At 36.9% G+C, this 23984-nt stretch overlaps 1 protein-coding gene across 6 annotated transcripts in view; it reads right to left on the bottom strand.

The window, feature by feature from the left end:
* Window positions 1-23984, bottom strand: part of LOC105463467 (LPS responsive beige-like anchor protein) — a 770029-nt gene that overhangs the window by 582146 nt on the left and 163899 nt on the right. For all 6 annotated transcript variants that reach the window (XM_011710554.3, XM_071092575.1, XM_011710553.3 and 3 more), the window contains 8 exons: window positions 21909-22970; window positions 20748-20926; window positions 19450-19603; window positions 18842-19022; window positions 14726-14847; window positions 14176-14283; window positions 6952-7111; window positions 3339-3780 (listed from right to left, as the gene is read on the bottom strand). In XM_011710554.3, coding sequence (XP_011708856.2) covers window positions 3339-3780; window positions 6952-7111; window positions 14176-14283; window positions 14726-14847; window positions 18842-19022; window positions 19450-19603; window positions 20748-20926; window positions 21909-22970 — 2408 coding nt within the window. The remainder of the gene's footprint in view (window positions 1-3338; window positions 3781-6951; window positions 7112-14175; window positions 14284-14725; window positions 14848-18841; window positions 19023-19449; window positions 19604-20747; window positions 20927-21908; window positions 22971-23984) is intronic.

Genomic DNA, 23984 nt, shown 5'->3' with positions numbered 1-23984 from the left:
CACCCAGGCTGGAGTGCAGTGGCATGAACACAGCTCACTGTAGTGTCAAACTCTTTGCGCTCCAGTGATCCTCCCACCTCAGCCTCCTGAGTAGCTGAGACTACAGGCACACATCACCATGCCCAGCTAATCTTTTTATTTTAAAATCTCACCATGTTGCCCGGGCTAGTCTCAAATTCCTGGACTCAAGAAATCTTCCCACCTCAGCCCCACAAAATGCTGGAATTACAGGTGTGAGCCACTGCATCCAGACAAAAAGAAAAAAAGAAATTCACAAAATGAAAAATCTCAGAGGTTATGAAAATAAGTTAAAATATATCAAAACTTACACACACAAACACTTAGAAATATTATATGGTACCATCTGCAGTTAAAAGAAATGTAAACAATGTAAATGTCAATTATTAAAGCATAACTGTATAAAATTAACATTAATCCATACTGTACTACTATAATAACTTCATAGCTACTTCCTGCCACAATTGCATTGAGCTCCAGTATTGTGAGCATCACTTAAAATGCTGTGTGATGCTAGTCATCTCAGAGAACACAGTTCCTCTCTTTTCTTTTGGGGACGGGGTGAGGAGTTTTGTTCTTGTTGCCCAGACTGGAGTGCAATGGCACGATTTTGGCTCACTGCAACCTCCGCCTCCCAGGTTCAAGCGATTCTCCTGCCTCAGCCTCCCAAATACCTGGGATTACAGGCACCCGCCACCATGCCTGGATAATCTTTTTGTATTTTTAGTAGAGACGGGGTTTCACCATGTTGGCCGGGCTAGTCTGGAAATGCTGACCTCAAATGATCCACACGCCTCAGCCTCCCAAAGTACTGGGAAGTTCACCTCTCCAGTAAACTGTGTATCACAGCAAAAGTGATCTCTCCAAGTTCTCACATATTTTTCATCATGTTTAGTGCAATACTATAAACCTTTAATAACATAATGGGACCCATACAAAGTGCCACTAGCAATACTGGACATGCTCCCAAGGAGCAGGGAAAAGTCATGACATTATAAGGAAAAGTTGAATTGCTTGATATGTACTGTAGATTGAGGTCTGCAGCTGTGGTTGCCTGCCATTTCCAAAGAAATTAATCCAGCATAAGGACCACTGTAACAAAAGAAAAGGAAGTTGGCAAAGTTGTTACTGCAGTGACACCAGGAGGCGGGAAAAAAAAAATGCATTTTTTGTGAAATATCTTTATCTTGCACTGAAAATGCAGCTTTTACGCGGTTGCAGGATTGCTATAAGAAAGGCATACCTATAGACTCTAACATGATTTGAGAAAAACTGAAGTCATTATATGTCAACTTAAAGAAGAATCTAAAGCTAAATTTAATGCCAGCAAGGATGATCGAGATAATAGGAGAAGCAGCTTCTGCCAACCAAGAGGCAGCAGCTGAGTTCCTAGACATCATTAAGAAAAACATTGAGGAGAAAGGATCAGCCTGATCAGGTTTTTAATGCAGACAAAAGTAACTTATTTGGGGTAGGTGGGGGAAGCCACAAAGGATACTTATTAGCAAGGAAGAGAAGTGAGCACTAGGATTTATGGCAGGAAGAGATAGGCTAACTATACTGTTTTGTGCAAATGCAGTTGGGTTTATGATCACGATTGCCCTTATCTATTAATATAAAGCTGCTAACCCCTGAGCCATGAAAGGAAAACACAAACACCAGCTGCAACTCTGTTGGTTGTACAAGAAAGCCTGGCCAACGAGAACCCTTTTTCTGGATTGGTTCCATTGAAACTTTGTCCTTAAAGTCAGGAAGTACCTTATCACCTTATCAGTAAGAGATTAACTTTTAAAGTTCTTTTGCTATTGGACAATGCCGCTGACCACCCAGAACTTCATGAGTTCAACACTGAGGGTGTTGAAGTGGTCTAACTGCCCTCAAACACAATTTCTCTAATTCCACCTCTAGAACAGGAGGTCACAAGGACCTTTATGGTTCATTACACATGGTATTCTTAGGAAACAACTGTCAACACTATGGAAGAGAACCTGACAGAACATCATAAAAGTCTAGAAGGATTATACCATTTAAGATCATTGTTATAGAAAAAGCTGTGGAAACCATCAAGTTTGAAACAATAAATTCTTCCTAGAGAAGACTGTGTCTAGGTGTTGTGCATGACTTCACAGGATTTCTGACAGAACTAATGAAGGAAATCATGAGAGATTGTAGATATGACAAAAAGGTGAGGGGTGAAGGGTTTCAAGATACGAATCTTGGAGAAATTGAAGAACTAACAGATACCACAACAACAGAGGGATCAACAGAGGGAAAACAACTTGATGGAAACAAGAATATCCAAACCACTATCAGATGAGGAAGACAGAGAAGAAGCAGTACCAGAAAATGAACTGACATTAGACAATCTGGCAGAAGGGTTCTAATGATTCAAGACTGCTTTTAAGTTCTTTTATGACATGGACCCTTCTATGACACAGGCACTGAAACTAAAGCAAATGGTGAAAGAAGGGTTTGTACCACATAGAAATATGTTTAGACAAATAAAAAAGCAAAAAGGTCAGAAAGAAATTACAAAGCATTTCTGTAAATTTACACCAAGTGTGTCTGCCTGTCCTGCTTTCCCTTTCACTTTCTCCACCTCTGCTACCTCAACTGCCTCTGAGATACTAAAATCAACCTCTTCTCTTCCTCCTCCTCAGCATACTCAACATGAAGACAAGAAAGATGAAGATCTTTATGATGATTTGCTTCCCCTGATGAACAGTAACATATTTCTTCTTATGATTTTTTTCTTTTTAGACAGAGTTTCGCTCTTGTTGCCCAGGTGAGAATGCAATGGTGCGATCTCAGCTCATTGCAACCTCCGCCCCTCCCAGGTTCAAGCGATTCTCCTACCTCAGCCTCCGGAGTAGCCTGGATTACAGGCACACGCCACCATGCCCAGTTAATTTTTGTATTTTCAGTAGAGACTGGGTTTCACCATGTTGGTCAGGCTGGTCTCGAACTCCTGACCTCAGGTGATCCACCCACCTCAGCCTCCCAAAATGCTGGGATTACAGATGTGAGCCACTGCACCTGGCCTTTCTTATGATTTTCTTAATAACATGTTCTTTTTTTCTAGCTTACTTTACTGTAAGAGTACAGTATATAATACATATAATAATCAAAATATTTGTGAATCAACTGTTTATGTTATCAGTAAAGTTTCTGATCAACATAAGCTATTGGAAGTTAAGTTCTGAGGGAGTAGAAAGTTATATGCAGATTTTTGGCTACACAGGGGGTCAGCATCCCTAATCTCCATGTTGTTCAAGGGTCAGATGTAGAAACATACCAAAATGAAAACCTATTTTCAGTACCTGTCAAAAGATCTGAACTGCACAGGTTGTTCCACAGACAGATCACCAAGGGCTCCAAGGCAGGCTGGGGGCAGAAGGGCAGGATCCACTGTGACTCCATCTGCTGGTATGTTAACCAAGCTTCGGAGAATGTCTTTCACATTGACATTTTTTGAAACCGAAACTGACGGCGTAGCCTTAGTGTCCAACTCATTTCCTCTGTCATTTTTGGTTTCCGGAGACTTATTGACTTCTAAAGAAAGAGTAGATAGCACCTCGCTGATTGCATCTGGGCCTGCACTGACTCCAGGAGGTGCTGTGTGAGGAGTTACTTCCACATGGCTTCCTAAACCAGTGGCTGTTTCTTCCCCAATGCCTGAGTCCCTCCTTCGAGCAGATGATGTGCTTTCAGATTCTTCCACTGATGCCGTAGTTAAAGTGCTGAATGCTGCTGGTGTGATTTCTATATCACACCCAGAAACAGAAAAAATAAACAAAAATTTAGAACCAATTTTTAAAAGGTATATTCAATCCTAACAGCTATCTACTCTTTTGAATTATGAAATACATCATGTTCTAAAAGAGCAAAAACTAATTATATATTCTATAAAATGTACTGAGTGGATACACCTATTATCAAGAGACATGGTATAATAAAATAAATAAATACTTGCAAAAATTACCTAAAGTAATGGGTAGCAATACAAGGTCGAAAGTCATTGGCCTATAAGAAAAAGTCTACAATCTGTGTGTGTGTGTGTGTGTGTGTGTGTGTGTCTGTTGCCCAGGCTGGAGTACAGTGCTGTGATCTAGGCTCACTGCAGCCTTGACATCCTAGGCTATCCTCCCACCTAAGCCTCTCAAGTAGCTGAGACCACAGGTGTGTGCCACACATCTGGCTAATTTTTCTATTTTTTTGTAGAGATGAGGTTTCACCATGTTGCCCAGGCTAGTCTCGAACTCCTGAGCTCAAGCAATCTACCAGCCTAGGCCTCCCAAAGTGCTAGGATTACAGGCATGCACCACCACGCCTGGCCCAAGTCCACAATCTTTAGGATAAAATAAAAAGCTCTACCTCAAACATGATTACTGCAGCTGGAAAACTTGTTACCTCTTCTACAAGCATAAATAATTCAATGATCCTTAAAATCCAGTTCAACGAGGAATGCCTCCTTTTCTCTCTGTTTAATTCTCACTCCCTTTAATCAGGGTTTCAACCCATTCTTGCAAAAATGGTCTTATCAAGGTCACAAAAAAATCTGCATCTTGCTAACTCCAATGGTCAGTTTTCAGTCCTAACAGAACTTCACATAACAGCAGCAGCTAATTATTCCCTCCAACTAGACAATGCTTCCTTTCCTCAGCTTGCAGGATACCATTCTCTTTTTGTTCTCCTTGTACTACCTCACTGATTGTTCCTTTTTAACATCTCTCACCTCTTTTTCTCCCTGATTTCTTAAGCTGGAGGGACACAAGGCTCAGTCCTTGTTCCTCTTATGTTCTCTATCTACATTTGGTCCCTTCGTGATATCATTCATTCTCCAAGTTTTAAATACCACTATACCCCCCACCAAAAAAATCAAACTATTAAATACAACTGCTGCCCTACAATTTATCTTACATGTCTAAAAAACATCTCAAACTCAACATGCTGAAAACTGAATTTCTTCTCTTTTTATCTTTCCCTGAAAATCTCTTTCACCTTTAATCTACTCCACTGTACCTTGTAATCATTTTTGACTACCTTTTTCATTCACAAAACGCACACCTAACGTTTTAAAATTCTGTTTTTTCTACCACTAAGACATATCCAGAATCTGACTGCCTCTTACCATCTCTAGTTGCCAACCTAATCCATCCCACCATAACCTCTTGCCTGGATTACTGATTACTGCAATATCCTCCTAACTGGTTGTGGAGGAGGGTTGTTTCAATAATCCTACTGCCCCATGTCTCCTGGTACTCATCCCTTGATAAGCCCTTGAATCTAGACTAGGCTTGACTGACAATAACCAACAGGATCTGGCAAAAGCAGCAGTGGGCCAGTGCTTGGCCCGCATTTTAAGAAGGTCTGGTAGCTCTTGCATTCCCAGAATCTCTGAACATCTCTGTAAGAAGTGTGGCTTATTTCTGATCTACCTTGCTGGAAAGAACATGTAGAGAGATGATATGGAGACAGAGATGCTCTCCAAACTAATGAAGGAAACCAGGAATTCATTTGAGAACAAGTATCAAGGCTATAGACATATAATCCCAGCTCAGCTGTTTTAGTCAGTCAGTCTCAGTTCTTGGAGCCATCCCACCTGAGGCACTACATACACTATTAGAAAAGTCATCTTAGATTTTCCAGACCCAGCAAACAACATCTGAAACAGGGATAAACCATGCCCACTGTGCCCTATCCAAATATAACTCAAGGAATCATGTAAGAAAGATAAAAATGGTTGTGGTCTTAAGCCACTAAGCTGCAGGGTAAGGTAGTAAACAGCAGTATCTGACACTGATTATCCTTGCCCTCTATATCCTCTACACAGGATATAGAGTTACTTTTTTTTTTTTTTTTTTGGAAATGGAGTCTCACTCTGTCACCCAGGCTGGAGTGCTGTGGTGGGATCTCTGCTCACTGCAACCTCTGCCTCCCAGGTTCAAGGGTTCAAGCGATTCTCCTGCCTCAACCTCCTAAGTAGCTGGGATTACAGGCACCCACCACCACGCCCGGCCAATTTTTTGTATTTTTAGTAGAGATAGGGTTTTACCATGTTGGCCAGGCTGATCTCCAACTCCTGACCTCACGTGATCCAGTTGCCTCAGCTTCCCAAAGTGCTGGGATTACTGGTGTGAGCCACCACGCCCAGCCCAGAGGTACTTTTAAAAACAAACTATAACTCCTGTACTCAAAACCCTCCAATGAGCTCTCATTTCCCTCAGAGAAAAATCCATACCCAATAACTCCTGGTCATTCCTTATATTTTTACCCTGCTTATTATTTTCTCTTTTCTTTTTTTTTTTTTAAGCACTTTTACCACCTTCTAAAATAACTATACAATTTACTTATAACATGTACATATTTTTTATCTCCTCCCATTAGAATGTAAGCTCCGTAAGGACATATTTTTTTTTGTTTTGTTTTAGTCATGAATATATACCCAAGTATCCAGTAGATATTGAATGAATGTCGAGTGAATAATAAATTGCCTCCTTTGGGTGGCAGCTACTTTTATAACTGCAACAGCTACTTTACTAACTATACTTTTATAACTGGCAGCTACTTTTAAAACTCCAGTTATTGCAGTTACTTGTTAACAAGTCTGTCTCTTGTAAGAGAATATGAGTTAGTGATTCTTCACAGCAAATTAAGTCAATAAAATTTTTCCACTCTTTATTTGTATAAGATACCATTTTCTGACTTACCTTTAATTAGATGGTTCATTTAAAGAACAAAAAAAAAAATCCCAGTTGCAATTAATTACACAATATTTAAGCCAAAACATTTAGTTAATAATAAAAATATATGTATGCTCTCACTTAATTTACACATAAATGGATTTAAATTCCAGTATCAACATTTTAACCATCAAAAGTAAGTAACATTTATTTGAAATTTGGTACAAAGGAATAGAAAATGCAAACTTACCAGAGAGTGATACATTCCCATTTTCACTGCCAGTTTCCGTAAATGACTGGCTATGCCTTTCATTTTGGGGTTCCAAAATGTCTCTGTACTTGGAGACCATAAGAACAGAGATAAAGTATACTACTGCCAAGGCTAAAAATTGAGCTTGTTTGCTATCCTCCTGGGAAAAAAAAATTAAAGAAGTTGATTATGTAACCATAAAATAACATAATTACATTTTACATCACAACGTTTAAATACAAAACATGTTCACAAATCTTTCAGTATACACAGAAAATACATACCTATATAAATAATAAATTAACAAACTTATTGAGTAAACATTAGGCAAAGACTCTTAGAGAAATGTCTTTAAATGAGAGGTTTTATACTTGCAAAATATGGAGAGAAGCTAGCTCATTTTTAAAAATTATTCAATCTAAAGACATATGTCCTAATACACATTATAATGTTAATCAAACAAATAGTCATTATAACTCTATGAAAACAGGTCAGATGCAGTGGCTCATACCTGTAATCCCAGTACTTTGGGGGGGCCAAACCAGGCAGATCACTTGAGATCAGGAGTTTGAGACCAGCCTGGCCAATATAGTGAAACCCCATCTTTACTAAAAATACAAAAATTAGCCAGGTGTGGTGGCACATGCCTGTAATCCCAGCTATTCAGGAGCCTGAGGTGGGAGAATGGTTTGAACCCAGGAGGCAGAGGTTGCAGTGAGCCGAGATCGCATCACTGCACTCCAGTCTTGGTGACAGAGTAAGACTCCATCTCAATATATACATACATACATACATATATATGTACATACATACATAACAATATGAGGATAACTGATTATTTTTATCTATAATCATAAAAGCTAAAATACATAAAATATCACAATAAAAGTGCTAAAAAATAAACATGCAGGAGGAAAAAAAAAGAAGCTATTAGATACAGAATATGATGTCAAAGGAATTCCCTCTTTTCTTGTTTGAGACAGGGTCCTACTCCATCGCACAGGTTGCAATACAATGGCACAATCATAGCTCACTGTACCCCTGAACTCCTGTGCTCAAGAGATCTTCTCGCCTCAGCCTCCCAAGTAGCTAGGACTACAGGAATACACCACTACACACAGTTAATTTTTGCTTTTTAATTTCTTGAAGAGACAGGTTCTTGTTATGTAGCTCAGGCTGGTCTCGAACTCCTGGCCTCAAGCAATCCTCCTGACTTGGCCTCCCAAAGCACTGGGATTATAGGTGTGAGCTCCCACACCTGACCACAAAGGAATTCTTGAGAGTATTTTAAACAGTACAAACAATTATGTATCCGGATTAAAAATAAAGTATGAGAAAGTAGACAAATTAGACTGACCTCTTGAAGGGCCTAGACTCCATTCTAGCTCTACAGGTCACCTATATATCTGTATATCACTGACCTCTTCATCTAGTCAAATTCCCCATCTTCAAGGAGAACCTACACACATCACTATTCTACAAACTTTCCCAAATAGGTTTGAACTTGTTAATTTAAAGAAAAAACTCAAGGTTATGCATCAAACTCTGAAAAGCAAAGGCTCAAGCAGAAGGTAAATTTAAAATTTAAAATAAGAACATGAAGAACACTGTTCCCTATCAGATAAATATAGGCATACTATGGAGATACCACAGGTTTAGTTCCGGACCACTGCAATAAAGTGGCTATCACAATAAAGTGAGTCACACAAGTATTTTGGTTTCCGAGTGTATATAAAAGTTACGTTTACACTACACTGTAATCTATTAATTGTATAACAGCATTATATCTAAAAAAATGCACATACCTTCATTTAAAAATACTTTATTGTATAAAAATGCTAACAATTATCTGACCCTTCAGTGAGTCACAATCTTTTTGCTAGTAGAAGGTCGTGTCTCCAAGTTCATGGATGTTGACTGATGGGTGAGGGTGGTAACTGTAGCAATCTCTTAAAATAAGACAACAAATTTTGCCACAGTAACTGAATCTTTTTTTCACAAAAGATTTTTCTGTAGCAAGCAATGCTGTTTGATATCATTTTACTCACAGGATTGAACCCTACCAATGCTTTATCAAACACATTTAGGTATATTCTAAATCCTCTGTTATCATTTCAACAATGTTCACAGTATCTTCATCATGAGTGGATTCCATTGCAGGAAACCACTTTCTTTGCTTATCCGTAGGAAGCAAGTCTTCATTTGTTGGAGTATTATCATGAGATTGTAGCAATTCAATCACATGTTTAGGCTCTGTTTCTCTTTCTGATTCTCTTGCTATTTCCACCACATCAGCAGTGACTTCCTCCATGGAAATCATGAACTCCTCAAAGTCATCCATGAGAATTGGAATCAGTTTCTTCCAAACTCCTGTTAACACTGATACATGGATTTCTTCCCGTGAATCACATGGGTTCTTCATGGTATCTACAATAGTGGATCAATTCCAGAAGATTTTCCATTTACTTTGCCCAGATCCATCAAAGGAATTACTATCTATAGCAGCTACAGTCTAATAAAATTTATGTCTTAAATAATAAGACGAAGTATTTCTTAAATAGTAAGTCAAAATGACTCTTAATCCATGAACTGCAAAATGAATATTTCACTAACAAGCAAGAAAATAACATGAATCTCCTTGTATATCTGATCAGAGCTCTTGGGTGACCAGGTTTATTATCAATGAGCAGTAATAATTTGAAAAGACTCTTTTCTTCAAACAGGTCTCAATAGTGGGCTTACAACATTCAGTAAGCCATGCCGTAAACAGATGCACTATTACCCAGGCTTTGCCATTCCATTTACAGCGTGCAGGCAGAGTAGATTTAGCATAATTCTTAAGGGTCCCAGGATTTTCAGAATGATAAATGTGCATTGGCTTTAACTTCAAGTCACCAGCTGTATTAGTCCCCAACAAGAGAATCAGCCTGTCCCTGGTAACACTGAAGCCAGGCTTGACTTCCTGGTAGCTAGGAACATTGTAGGATGGTATCTTCTTCCAATAAAAGGTGTTTTGTCCACGTTGAAAATCTGTTGCTTAGTAGCTACCTTCATCAGTTTCTTAGCTAGCTCTTCTGAACTTAGTGCTTCACCTTGTACTTTTCTGTTATGGAGACAGCTTCTTTCCTTAAACTTTCCTTAAACTTTCCTTAAACTAGCTTCACTTTTCTTCTGCAGCTTCCTCACTTCTCTCAGCCTTTACAGAATTGAAGAGAGTTAAGAGCCTTGTCTGAAATAGGCTTTGGCCTAAGCAAATAGCATGGCTGGTTTGATCTTTTATACAGACCACTAAACCTTCCTTCAACTCAACAGTATAAAGCTGTTTTACTTCTTATCAGTCATTTGCTCACTGGAGTAATCGTTTACTTTTAATTTCCTTTAAGAACTTTGCATTTGCATTCACAACTTGGCTAAATGTTTGGCACAAGAAGCCCAGCTTTTGGCCTGTATCAGCTTTTGATATATCATCTTCACTAAGCATAATCATTTCTAGCTTTTTATTTAAAGTGAGAGACATGCAACTTTTCCTTTCTCTTGAACCCTTAGAGGCCATTGTAGGGCTATTAATTGACCTCATTGCAATATTGCTGTGTTTCAGGGAATAGAGAGACAGGGGAATGGCCCCTCCCAAGGAGAAGGGGAGAGATGGAAATGGCCAGTTCGTAGCACAGTCAGACATTTATTAAGTTCACTGTCTTAAATGGGTGTGGTTTGTGGTGCCCCAAGACAATTGCAATAGTACCACCAAAGATCACTGATGACAGATCACCATAACAGATAAATAATAATAATGAAAAGGTTTGAAATATTGTAAGAATTACCAATATATGACATAAAGACATAAAGTAAGCACATGCTGTTGGATAAATAGCACAGATAGACTAGCTCGACACAGGGTTGCCAAAAAGCATCAATTTGTAAAAAATCCAGTAATCAGCAATGTGCAATAGCAAAGCACAATAAAATGAGGCATGTCTGTAAATGGAAACTAATGGTAAAAATGAGACTAATAGTTAATACTTAATGTCAAAAAATTTGGATATAATCAATTTCAGAGAAACAGAAGATAGGCTTGATTTGAACACATCCACTTGATGCAATTCTTCAACATATTTGCAATTCATGATCTGACAAAATATATGGTATTTTGCAGGTTCATGTGTAATGACTTCTTAGTCTGTTGGAAAAAATAAAGGTCCATTTGTCTTTTTTATAAACCACCCCTTTTCTCTAGACATAGCCATGCTCTTCTGCCACACAATTCTGCCATCTAATAACTGCTGCTAATGACATTAATATTCAAAATGCAGACAAATAATTTACTTGTCCTTAACTTCTTAGTCCGTTATAAATTAGTTATGCCAATCTAAATCCTTATTTAGCCCATTAATATGTTCAATGTTTACTAACTACCACATGAAGTTTACAGTATATGCCCGATTTTTGGCCTCAAATAAAAAATATCCCATAAATCTTTTACATTTAAATCCTAACTCCTGAAATGAATTTTCTTTCCATCGTAGCTGTCATTTATTGAATATTTACTGTATGCCAGGCACTGTGCTATGTATTTACATATATTTTTATTAGCAAACTTGAACAAGATAAGGCGTAGAGAAGCAACTTACTTAAGGACATATAGTATGTAAAAAAGCAAATCTGAACTCAGATTAGGGTGATTAAAAACCTTAGCTCTTAACCTCAAGGTAGAAATTTCTTTATGTCCTCGATCTTAGGTCATTTCCTTTTTTCTTTCTATTTTTTAAATTTTTTTTTTTTTTTTTTTTGAGATGGAGTCTCGCTCTATTGCCCAGGCGGAGTGCAGTGACCGGATCTCAGCTCACTGCAAGCTCCACCTCCTGGGTTTACGCCATTCTCCTGCCTCAGCCTCCCGAGTAGCTGGGACTACAGGCGCCTGCCACCTCGCCCGGCTAGTTTTTTGTATTTTTTAGTAGAGATGGGGTTTCACCATGTTAGCCAGGATGGTCTCGATCTCCTGACCTTGTCATCCACCCGCTTCAGCCTCCCAAAGTGCTGGGATTACAGGCCTGAGCCACCGTGCCCAGCCAGTCATTTCCTTTTTCATCAAAGGTTCCTTTTGTTCCCTAAAGAGGCTAAACTCTAGCATGTAAAATATAGTGTTTTCTTCTTTTCTAAAACTCCTATAAGGTGATTATATAACTTTTATAATTACAAAATACTTAAAATTATTTATCACTTTCAGTAATCATGTAGTAAAAGAGATATTCTAATTCTGTTTGCAGAATATTGTAATATAACTGGTTAAAAGGTTTTACAAGAGCCAAATTATCCAGAGGCACTGTGAAGAGTTCGGATTCCATTTAACCACTAAAAGATGCTATTAGAGAATTCTGAAAGAAAAATAGTAACATCATCTATTCCAGTTTGTTTATTTGTTTAAGAGACAGGGTCTCGCTCTGTCGCCTAGGCTGGAATGTAGTGACACAATCATAGCTCACAGTAACCTTGACCTCCTAGGCTCAAGCGATCCTCCCCAACTCAGCCTCCCAAGTAGCTAGGACTAGAGGCATGTGCTACCACATGTGGCTAATTCTATTCTAGATTTTTAAAGATCATTCTAGGAAATAAAAAGTTAATGGACAATAGACTCAGAACCTGCCAAATGGAAAAAAAGTGAACAGAGGAGAAAACAGCAACATTTGGTCCTCAAATTGACCACATTCAAAGGATTCCAGGGGGAAAAGAAAGTTGATGGCTTCTTAATTAAAGGAATAATAACAGCTACTAGAGAACTGAGATCTAAGAAGGTAGTATAGCCTTTTAGTTAAGATCAAAATTTCAAGAATCAAATTCCCTAAGTCCTAAACTCACTTTCACCTCTTACTAATTGTATAATCTTAAGCACATTACTTAAATATTGCTAACTCCCTCATAGAATTATTGTGAGAATTGAACATACATATACAGCAGCGGTCCCCAACCTTTTTGGCACAAGGGACTGGTTTCATAGAAGACAATTATTCCATGGACCTGTGGGGGGTAAGAGGCGGGGTGGGGGTAGGGGGTATGGTTTCAGGATGATTCAAGTGCATTACATTTATAACTAGATTCTCATAAGGAGCGCACAACCAAGATCTGTCGCATGCACAGTTCACAATAGGGATCATGCTCCTATGAGGATCTAACGCTCCTGCTGATCTGACAGGAGGCGGAGCTCAGCTTCACTCCTCACCCTCTGCTCATCTCACCTCCTGCTGTGCAGCCTAGGTGCTTATCAGTGGTCTGGGAGTTGGGGACCCCTGATAAGAGCATCCAGTATTATGTTTAATACACAGTAAGTATTCAATACTATTAAGTAGTGATAATACTCCAAATTCTACATGTGTATAAAAACCTAGTCAAGAACTAAAGAGAACCAAACTATTGAAAAACAAAGGGAGGGGAAAAAGAAAACTTGAGGTTAGAAAGTTTATAAGAAATATATATGTAAAACATATAGTAAGTGTTCAACAAATATTTACTAATGATAATATTCCAAATGCTGATGAGTGCAATTACAAATTATTTTTACTTCCACCTTTATATTTTCTATATGACTTTAAATTTTCTACATAAGAATTAGCAATGTTTTCTATCAAAATCAGCTGAAATAAAACTGTTTTTCATCTTTAAAAAATCAGAAACATCAAACTGAAAGCAACATTTCATCATGCACCTTTTTATCACATTAGTATACCTTTGAGGAAAAAATATCCAATATTCAGTAAAATAACATGCCACTCAGAAGTTGAACATTTTATTACATTCAGAGCATCAATTTTAGAATTAAGACTGCTAGGTTTGAATCCTGATTTTATCACTGTTTATCAACATTAGCTTAGAGATGTTACTCAAGCTCTATGTGCCTCAGATTATTCACCTATAAAATGGAAATTACAATAGTACAGCTCAAGAAGTTGTTGGACTTAATGAATACATGTATAGTACTTAGACCACTGACTATGTAATAATGCATTATTCCTTTTAATATCATTACACTGATCTACTAGCTCCCTTTACATGAACTATCCTTTCTAATCATTGTCATTGTTTCTAAAATCATTGTCAAAAGAACTGGTTTCTAGACCTTTTATCTCTGCTACACTATTTGATATCACAAAGAATTTTTAATCTCAATATATTAGGTCTAAGAGGAAATATGCAACAGTTAAGAGAGTATGTGAAAGAAATATTGTAACTTACTATGTCTCTGAAAACAACTGCCCTAAGTCGATTAATATCCATGTCCTGTAGAAGCCTGTCAAGATCTCTTACTGGAGATATACCGCCAGTCACAATGTCCACTGGGCTCTATTTAAGATTTAAAAAAAAGTATATATATACACATATACACATTACACAGATATACTTTAAAAACAAACACAGTATTCCAAGAACCAGAAAAGCAAAGTTATAGCATTCCTTTCCCCACTTTGTGTGTATGCTTCTTTCTCCTTTGAGGGGTTGGGGAGAGAGGTGGAGAAAGATGGCATACAGGAAAAAATGACATATTTGAAGGAAAAGGCATCACAGAAACAAGAAAAGTAAACATTGGGAAAAGGAGACAAGATTAAGTATAAACAAGTCTTTATTGTATATTTAAACACAAATATTTGAATGTTATGTCCAGGCCTAAAGTAACTATTTTAATCTCTGCCAGATTTATTTAACTTTATGTTGAAATGAGCAAATAAAAATCTTAATTGTAAAATAGGAGTATGCTTTTTGAAAATTAATTAATCTGTATACTTACCTTCGCTGCAGATTTCCCTAAGGGAATAAGGCTATGTATTGTTTTCAAGGCTTTCTCTCCCCTAGTTTTCAGTTGTGAATGCTGTTGACACTCCAAGCAATTCCTTACTGCTACTGCACAAACTGTAATTTATTTTAAGGAAAAGATTGGGAAAGAAAAGTTAATATTTAAGATTATGGAAGTGAAAAATATCAACTACACGATATGATTTACATAAGATTTTATTAAAAACAGATGACATTCAGCTTATTCGTAAAATGTCCCTAGACTTTATTGCCTAGTGTTGGCTGTCTGATATTGTTAGCTTCCATGCTATGGCCCAGTTAAGCTTTAGGGAGGTAGTATGGCCTAGTGGTCTAAACCTTTAGGGTTTGCTGAAAGGAAATGAGTTCAGGAATCTTAAAAATAGGCTACTGTTTCTTAGATCTCAACTAAGCTAGCTGGGACAATCTTTTATTAAGAAAAGGATGGAGAAGAAAAGAATTGAAAGAAATGGAAGAAAATAGGGAACAAAGCACATTACCATGAACTAGTCTAGGTAACAATCTTCTACTACTATCATTAAAGTAAATTAGTTAAACCAGAAACTTTGATGTTTTTCTTATATTGCATCATTACAGCATATTAACTGAGCCTGATAGAGGATATAGCTTTTCTAAGAAGCTTTATAGGGTCCAGCACTTACTAGCTTTCATTAAAACTGCTCAGAAAATAGGAGACAGGAAAAGGAATTACATACACAGTCTAAAATTACCTAAGGCTCCCACAAATCAGGCAGTTAGATTACTTAGAAATTAATTTTGGATTTTAAATGATGAATTACATTATGTACCCTTCACTATGAATTGCTTGATACCATGTAATCATTTAAATTCCCTCCAAATCTGTAGCACTCAAGGTACTTAAACTGAGCAAAGGAGTGAGAGCAAATTAGGAACAGAATAGCAAACTTAAGTGAAGACTTCACAAAGAATCACTGGCATATCACATGGCTAGCAGGCATGAGATTTTAGAAAGAAAGTGTTCTGAAAGGTGCCCAAAGAGAGCAATAAAAGTTGAAAGAAAGGAAGGAGGGAACAAGTGGAGGGAAGAGAGAATATGGAATACAACTTTGTCAATTTTGGTATCAGACCCAAGAAATATTTTACTTTGTCAAATTTGCTATCAGACCCAGGAAATACTTTCCATACAATCTTTTTCACAAGTTGCATGAAATCAAATTTGGGTCTGTACTACAAAGTTAAAAATCACACCTCATTTCCTGGTTTCAATCAGTTACTCTTATTGCTGCCATCCTAACTTCTAACCCCAAACTCAGGAAACAACAGGAATGAGGACATCAGTGTCCATCAACAGATAACTAGATAAAGAAAATGTGGTATATATACACAATGAAATACTATTCAGCCACAAAAAAGAAAGAAATCATGTCTTTTGCAGCAATATGGATGGAAGTGGAGATCATTATCTTAAGTGAAACAAGTCAGACACAGAAAGACAAATATTATATGTTCTCACTTATAAGTGGGAGCTAAATAGTGTGTACACACGGATGTAGAGAGTATAATGATTGAAAATGGAGACTCAGGCTGGGCGCGGGGCTCACACCTGTAATCCTAGCACTTTTGGAGGCCGAGGTGGGTGGATCACGAGGTCAGAAGATCAAGACCACCCTGGCCAACATGGTGAAACTTCGTCTCTACTAAAAATGCAAAGAATTAGCTGGGTGTGAAGTAATCCCAGCTACTCAAGAGGCTGAGATAGGGGACTCGCTTGAATCCAGAAGGCAGAGATTGCAGTGAGCTGAGATCTTGCCACTGCACTCCAGCCTGGCGACAGAGTAAGGCTCCGTCTCAAAAAAAAAGAAGAAAGAAAGAAAAGAAAAGAAAGAAAGAGGGAGAGGGAGAGGGAGAGAGAACAACGTATATTATTCATGTGATGGATACCCTAAAGGCCCTAACTTCACCACTAAGCAATCCATGTATGTAAAAAAATTGTACTTGTACCCCACAAATTTATAGAAATACAATTTAAAAAAAAAAGATATCACACGTTTGGACTGTTACTTTGCTTACTATACTCTGTTACATTATCTTGGACAAGTCGTTTTTAAGTCTCATTTCCATATATAGAACAGACTGTACTGGGGTAGATTAAATTATCTCTCAATTCTTTCCATGGCTATGAAAAACTAGGAACAAAGAGTATTTCCCTAGCCTCTGAATCTGATGATTCTTGAGTAAAGCTTTGCTAGTATAGCCTTGTACTTTTACTTCTAGAAATGTACTCTTTCTAGGAAATTGAAAAGGCTTTGAAAACGGCACACGTGGAGCAATAAAGTCTAAATATTTTAATTATAATACTAATAGAAAGATTAAAGAAGTATATACTACAATAGAGTAGGAGCACTAGTTAGACAAAAGTATAGTATTCAAATTCTACCTTCACCAATTAGAGCTTTTTAGCTATAGATAAGTTTCCCAATTTCTTTTATCTTCAATTTCCTCATGAATAAAAAGGACAAAATTGTCACTATGAAAATCAACAATGACAAATGACAATAGTCAATAAATGATAGCTTTTGTTATGCTCACCATTAGAATGTCTCTTAAATTTTAAAACAACTATCTATAAATTGTTATTCCAAGTTATTTAGAATAGCTGGATATACCATTGATTATTAAATATAAAATACTTGGAATTTTACATTTAAACTAAATACTATTAAATACTTTGAATAGCATTTTGAGTAAAAATTATACTTGTGGTGAAAAGCACAGGTATACATTAGTTTATGTAACAGATATTCTTGCTAAATATGAAAAATACATCATTAACTAGATTTTCCACTTCCATGTATGTTTTCATAGGTGCTTTATCTCTTCATATGACCATGGTTCCTAACGGTTTGCTTCCATTTTTTGTGACTTCTCTCCTCACCACTTTCTCTTCATTTAATAATCAAATCATTTAACAAAGTCTCGGTATTTACAACTATATAGAAGGAAAGTTATGCAAAAAAAGTTTTTGTTTTTTTCCTTTTTGTTTCACCTAAGAAGTCCAGTTAACACTAAAAAGTCATTCCACGTATTTTTACTTTTACCTAGGGAAGAAGTGTTTCCAAGAGAAGAAGAGAGATTTCATGATTTTATTAACTGCTTTAACAAATTTACCACAGCTTTTTTGAATAAAGGCTGTACTTGAATGATGCTAGTTTCTAATGTTGTTATTCAAGTGTGTTTGTAAGAGAAGCAGCATCAACATCACCTGGGACTTGGTAGTCAATTTTAGGCCTCACCCTAGACCTCTATAACCTTTTGTTTTTGGGACAGAGTCCTGCTAAGTTGCCCAGGCTGCAGTGCACGATTCTTGGCTCACTGCAATCTCCACCTCTCAGATTCAAGTGATACTGCTACCTCAGCCTCCCAAGTAGCTGGGATTACAAGTGTGCACCACCACACCTGGTTAATTTGTGTATTTGTAGTAAAGATGGAGTTTCGCCATGTTGGCCAGGCTGGTCTCGAATTCCTGACCTCAGGTGATCTGCCCACCTTGGCCTCAAAGTGCTGGGATTACAGGTGTGAGCCACCACACCCAGCCTAGACCTATATAATCTAATCTGCATTTTAACAAGATCATCAAATTTATGAATCACCTTGTGTTTTTTAATCATCTTATGTTTATGTATTTCCTTAAAATTTCAGAAGCACTACTTTAGAGCAAAATGAGATAGGGGAGCACCTCTAAGTCCAGCTACTAGGAAAGATGAGGAAGTGAGATCACTTGAGCCCAGGATTTTGACACCAGCCTTGGCAACAAAGCAGAACCACCATCCCAGGGAGAAAAAAGAAAAAATAATAAAAATTAAAAGGATAGGGGAGAGTAGAAACTCCTGACCAAAATCACCTCAGTAAATTTTTCAGAATACATCCTCCTTCTTCCCCATCCAACCTACCAACTACTACTATGTACATTAAAAAGTACATTAAAAAGTAACATACGACAAATTAGCTAACACATATCTTCTCACCAACAGAAGATGGATAATTTTCAGTGTCATCTCTGAATTACTGAAAATTTCTTTTAGTAAATTCCCAACGGTTTTTAACAGCTCACCTAGTCGGAGACACTGCCGCAAAATTCCTCCAGATGACATACTTTTTTCAGCTTCAATTTCAGTAAAGCCAAGAGAACTTGCAAATATAAGCACATCCACAAGGCTAATTAGCCTCTGCAAAAATGTCACAGAGGCTTCTATTGAAAGGCCTTGAGTAGGTTCAATATTTTCCAGTTCATGCTGTAAAGAATACAGTTTGACATTTATATATATACATATTCTGAAAAAAAATAATTTTACCAGATATAGTCCTAAATTTTATAAATTGTATAAGAAGTCAGACTTTCAGAAACCTAGTAACACAGAGTGATTTATACTTATTATTTCATCTAAAAAGGGTGGGGGTTGAGGAGGAGCAACAGAAACATACAGGTGAAACACCATGAACCATATTCTTCACTACCTGACTCATACTTAGGGAATCAACATTCTCTCTAGTTCTTTCATTACTAGAACAGATTCTAAGGTCCTCTCAAGTAAAAGATCCTATTGTTTTTTATTTATAGCACCTATGATGCACAGTAACCACCACATTTAAGTTTTAGTCAATAAAATTGCATAACACTTATGTTTTCACACCAATTTTATATAGTAATTAAGTGCTTACTGTAGCTGATGTAGCAGCTGAAAGCAATGGCAGTATACCCCCACAAGCCATGACCATATTGTCCATCACTTGAGAGATGAGATGAATTGTGTTGTGTACAAAGATGACATTATCACTGCTATTCACGAAGTCCATAACTGTCTTTGTTGAATGGCTGTCCAAAGATAAATGATGTTTACTGATAAAGCTAAAGGAAGGAAATCACAGTTTGCCTACTTGAGGGGAGGGAAGATAAGAAGGTGCTTTTGCTTCATCTTGAAAACTGAAGGAAGATGATGCAGCAGGCATTTGGGGGGTGTATACTTCTTCAGAAGAAACAGACCATTCCATATCAGTAGCTACTATCCATGCCCTCCTTCAGTGCTGAAACATAAATACTATTCATTTTACACTGGATATCAAAAGTTGAAGAAAATTATCCTAACTGGGAACAAAACTAAGAAATCATGTGACAAAAATTATGAGGTAAATAGTGGTAAATGTGCTACTAAAAATGAATATTCTTCTGTAATGCCTATAAAATGCCTTTAAACATAACAAGAATCTTACATAAATAAAAAGAAATAAATTAGGTACCTTTAAAATCATAAATCATACAATGGAGGATAATTTGAGGTACACAGATTTTTTTAAGGCTAAAAATACACTGGAAATATTGATAATGTTATACCAATTTTTTGTTTTTTTGAGACAGAGTCTCACTCTGTTGCCCAGGCTGGAGTGCCGTGGCACAATCTCGGCTCACTGCAAGCTCCACCTCTCGGGTTCATCACGCCATTCTCCTGCCTCAGCCTCCCAAGTAGCTGGCACTACAGGCGCCCACCACCACTCCTAGCTAATTTTGTATTTTTAGTAGAGACAGGGTTTCACCTTGTTAGCCAGGATGGTCTCGATCTCTTGAGCTTGTGATCCGCCCGCATCAGCCTCCCAAAGTGCTGAGATTACAGGCTTGATCAACTGCACCCAGCCTATACCAATTATTTTTTAATACTTCTAGTAATAAACCAGCTTGATAGACCTACCTTCTGGGGAATTACATGCCATAAAATTGCTACAGGAAACCTACTACAGATTTTTTAAAAGAGAAACCTCTACTTTTCTCATTTTTGTAATCCAGATAAGGATTCCATTCTTATAATGGAGAATAAAAGTTAATTCAGTAAAACCCTACCACAGAATAATTTCTATTCTACTTTTTAACCAAATGTCTGGAATTAATTACAAAGTGTTTCTATAGATTTCTTTGAAAATCAAGACTAGGTTTATAAACATCTTCCATAATAAACATATAGACAAACCTTCTCCACATCTGTATATCTGTTTCTATTGAAAATAATAGATCAGTGAGCAAACGTTGATGCATCTGAGACCAGTTGAACTCAGGAATACGAAACATAGTAGATCTGGAATCCCTCCTTTGTCCATTAACTGCATCTGGTGCTATTCCTTGCCCTGGCTGCTCATGTTGCCTTGATATCTAATACAGAAAATTTAAAAAGTAATAAAATAGGTTCAACTTCAGCAGGAGGCTTTAGCAAAGTAAATAATTTAGTAGCTTCTATGCAATTCATCTAACACATTTTTAAGACACTATAAGAACCAAATTAGAGAGAGAAAAATTATCAATGAGTAATAACATTAATATTTTAGTATATGTAAGCAAAGCTATCAAAAGTGCGAAACTACCGCAATTCGAAAGTAATTAGCTTGGAACCACGTTAAGTATTACCACTATGTAGCATTTTATAAAGGAATCAAGTAACAGTTTTTAGTTTTTAGCCTTAGCCTAAAAGAAAGACAGTATTTAAAATCTAAGTGGCATCTGGATTATGAAGTGGCTAGAATGAAGAATAAAAACAGAGATAACATAATGAAGAACCAACCAACAAAAACAAAAAAAAGGAAGGCGGGATAGAGGATAAGAATTGAATAAAGTGGAAAATGACAACATGCTACCAAGCGTTGTCTCATGGGTCACTCTGAGATACAGACAGAGGAGAAGGCTGTGCCTCTAGATCTCACAAAGACTCCTCTCTCTTATAGACTTCATAAGACACTTCTAAATCACATGCTTGGCAACTAAAATTATACACTGGCAGGTAGGTGGCCCTAGAGTTTGCTGGAAAACTAATGTACTAGGATTGGGTTAGTCAAATAAAAGGTAAAATGCAAGTGTTTCCAATATTTGTTTTATAAACTAAAATTATACCAATCCTTCAAAGTGGTAAGTTTTGCTGAGGCTATGGTAAAAATAATAATAAAAGCTGTCATTTAATGAACTCACATTCACTGTCAAACACTGTGCTAACGATCTGAAGTACAATCTTCACATTCACTGCATTTATTTAATTGCAAATAGCATGTGAACCAAATTCAAAATAAAATAAATTTAAGTATGTACACATGCTCTTTTTTAAGTCAGTGCAAAAATACTTGAAGTCGACAATATATAAAATCACCTCAAGCACATGTCGATGAGGCTGAGGTGCTTCCACATTTGTACTGGCCTTCAACTCCAGCCTCTCAGTATCTGTAGCAACACTGGAAACATCCAACTTGGCAATCTTTTGCTCAGAAGAAGAAGCCTCAGAGACACTACCATGACAATCACTAAGTAATTTGGTTTCTCCAGTGAGGTTAGTTGCTTTCTTCCCTTCCTCCAGCATCTGACCAAGGTCTGATTCTACAGCTTTTTGGGAAACAGTAGTTTCTGGTGACATAACTGAAGACCTTGATGCTGTCATAGTCTGAATTCCAGAATCTTTAGAATCTTGAGTTTCAGTGTCAGTTTGCTTTTCAGCAGCAGGTTTTCCTTCTTGAAATACTAATTTGTGATCATCACCAAACATGTCCAGTTTTTCACTGGCTTCCGATGCAGCTGGAGACAAACTGTTATCTTTGAGCTCTGTGGGTAGATTAGCTTCCTCAGTAGGACTGCCTTCTACTTTCAGTTCCACATAATCATCATCTTCCTCTTCCTCTACTACAGACTTATCCAAGAATTCTGGCATTTCTGAAGCATCCTCTTCTGAAGGAGAACTTATAGAAGCAGTTACTTCACTGACAGTCATTGAATCTTTGCCAGTTGTTATAAAAGAATTAGAGGAAATAGTCACAGCTTCTATTAAGTCAGAAGATACTTCTAAATCACCTGCATTCCTTGTTTCATTTGTCCGTGTCTCTTCCAAAGTGCCTTCATCTGGTAACTCCTGATTTTCTTGCTCAGCTTTCATTTCTTCATAAGATGCATTAGTAATTTGCAGTTCACTATTAGATGCAGATTCTAGTGAACTTGTCTTCTCTATACTTGAATTTTCATTACCGTTTGTGGTGAAATGAGGATAGACAGGAGAATCCTTCGTACCTGGTTGCTGGGATCCTACTGAAAAGTTAACATCCCTGCTAATGCCAGGGGCTGCTTGAACTGAAGTTGAAGAATACAGCCCTATTTCTTCATCAGTTTTTCCTTGCTGTTCCCTAAATATATTGGCAAGGTTTTCTTTGTGTATTTCAAAAGTGACCTAGGTGAAAAATACACATTCAGTTAAAATATGCATGAGAAATGAACACAGAATACAAAATATAAAATTAAATAATTTTCAAATACATATTTTATATAATACAATAAAACGTAATTTTCCTATATTTTATTTTAGTAGAATGATAAATGTAAGTCAGTCACAGAAATCTAAATATTCATTAAAAACTACAGCCAATTTTAATGTTAACAAGTAGCATAGCATGAAACCACAAGAAGAACATAATTATTTAGCCTATTATTAAAGATGTATAGGAAAAAGATACACTATTCTACTGGCCACCATAACTTGTACCAGAATTTAAGTATGTACTATTGGGAAGTGCTTTATGCACTGGATAACACTTGTTTCAACTGCTGTGAATACCAATTTCCCCAGGACTTGTCCGCAGGAGAGATTAAAAATATCAATTAATTATGCTCACCATTACAGTAGCTCTATATATATCTATTAAGCTACAAAACCATTATCTCACTAAACTAATGAAAACAAATTCTTTTAGCAATGGGAGAAAAAAGATCCAGCCCTTCCTCCAAAGGTTAACCATAATTTCCAAAGTTTGGTCGAAAATAGTCTGAATGTTTCAATTGATCCATCCATACATCTATTCATTCCATTTATATCTGAGTGACTATTATATATATTAGGCACCACGAACGTTCCTATATCACGCTTTGCCTTTTACCCAAATGGAAAAAAAACTGAAAAAGTAAATTTTTTTTTTTAGAGAGTGCTGTACTTGTTAATGTCACAAGATTTAGAATTTTTAAAATCTTTCTAAGGATTATCTCATATCCACCAACATGTGATTTCCATTGGTGTTTCAATGGTAACCCCCATCACCTCTTGCAACAAAAATGCCAGAAAAAACTATAACACATGCAGAAAGTATAAGCCTAATTATAGTTTATCTCAAAAGTGTTTGTTTCTGTAATCTACATTATTATATAGAGTAAGCTGAACTTTCATTGAATAAATCTTTATTGAGCCATAGTA

This window comes from Macaca nemestrina, chromosome 3 (assembly GCF_043159975.1).
Source record: "Macaca nemestrina isolate mMacNem1 chromosome 3, mMacNem.hap1, whole genome shotgun sequence".
In the NCBI taxonomy this organism is placed as follows: domain Eukaryota; kingdom Metazoa; phylum Chordata; class Mammalia; order Primates; family Cercopithecidae; genus Macaca; species Macaca nemestrina.
The sequence above is the reverse complement of the archived record's forward strand: the minus strand, read 5'-3'. Positions and strand labels throughout refer to the sequence as shown.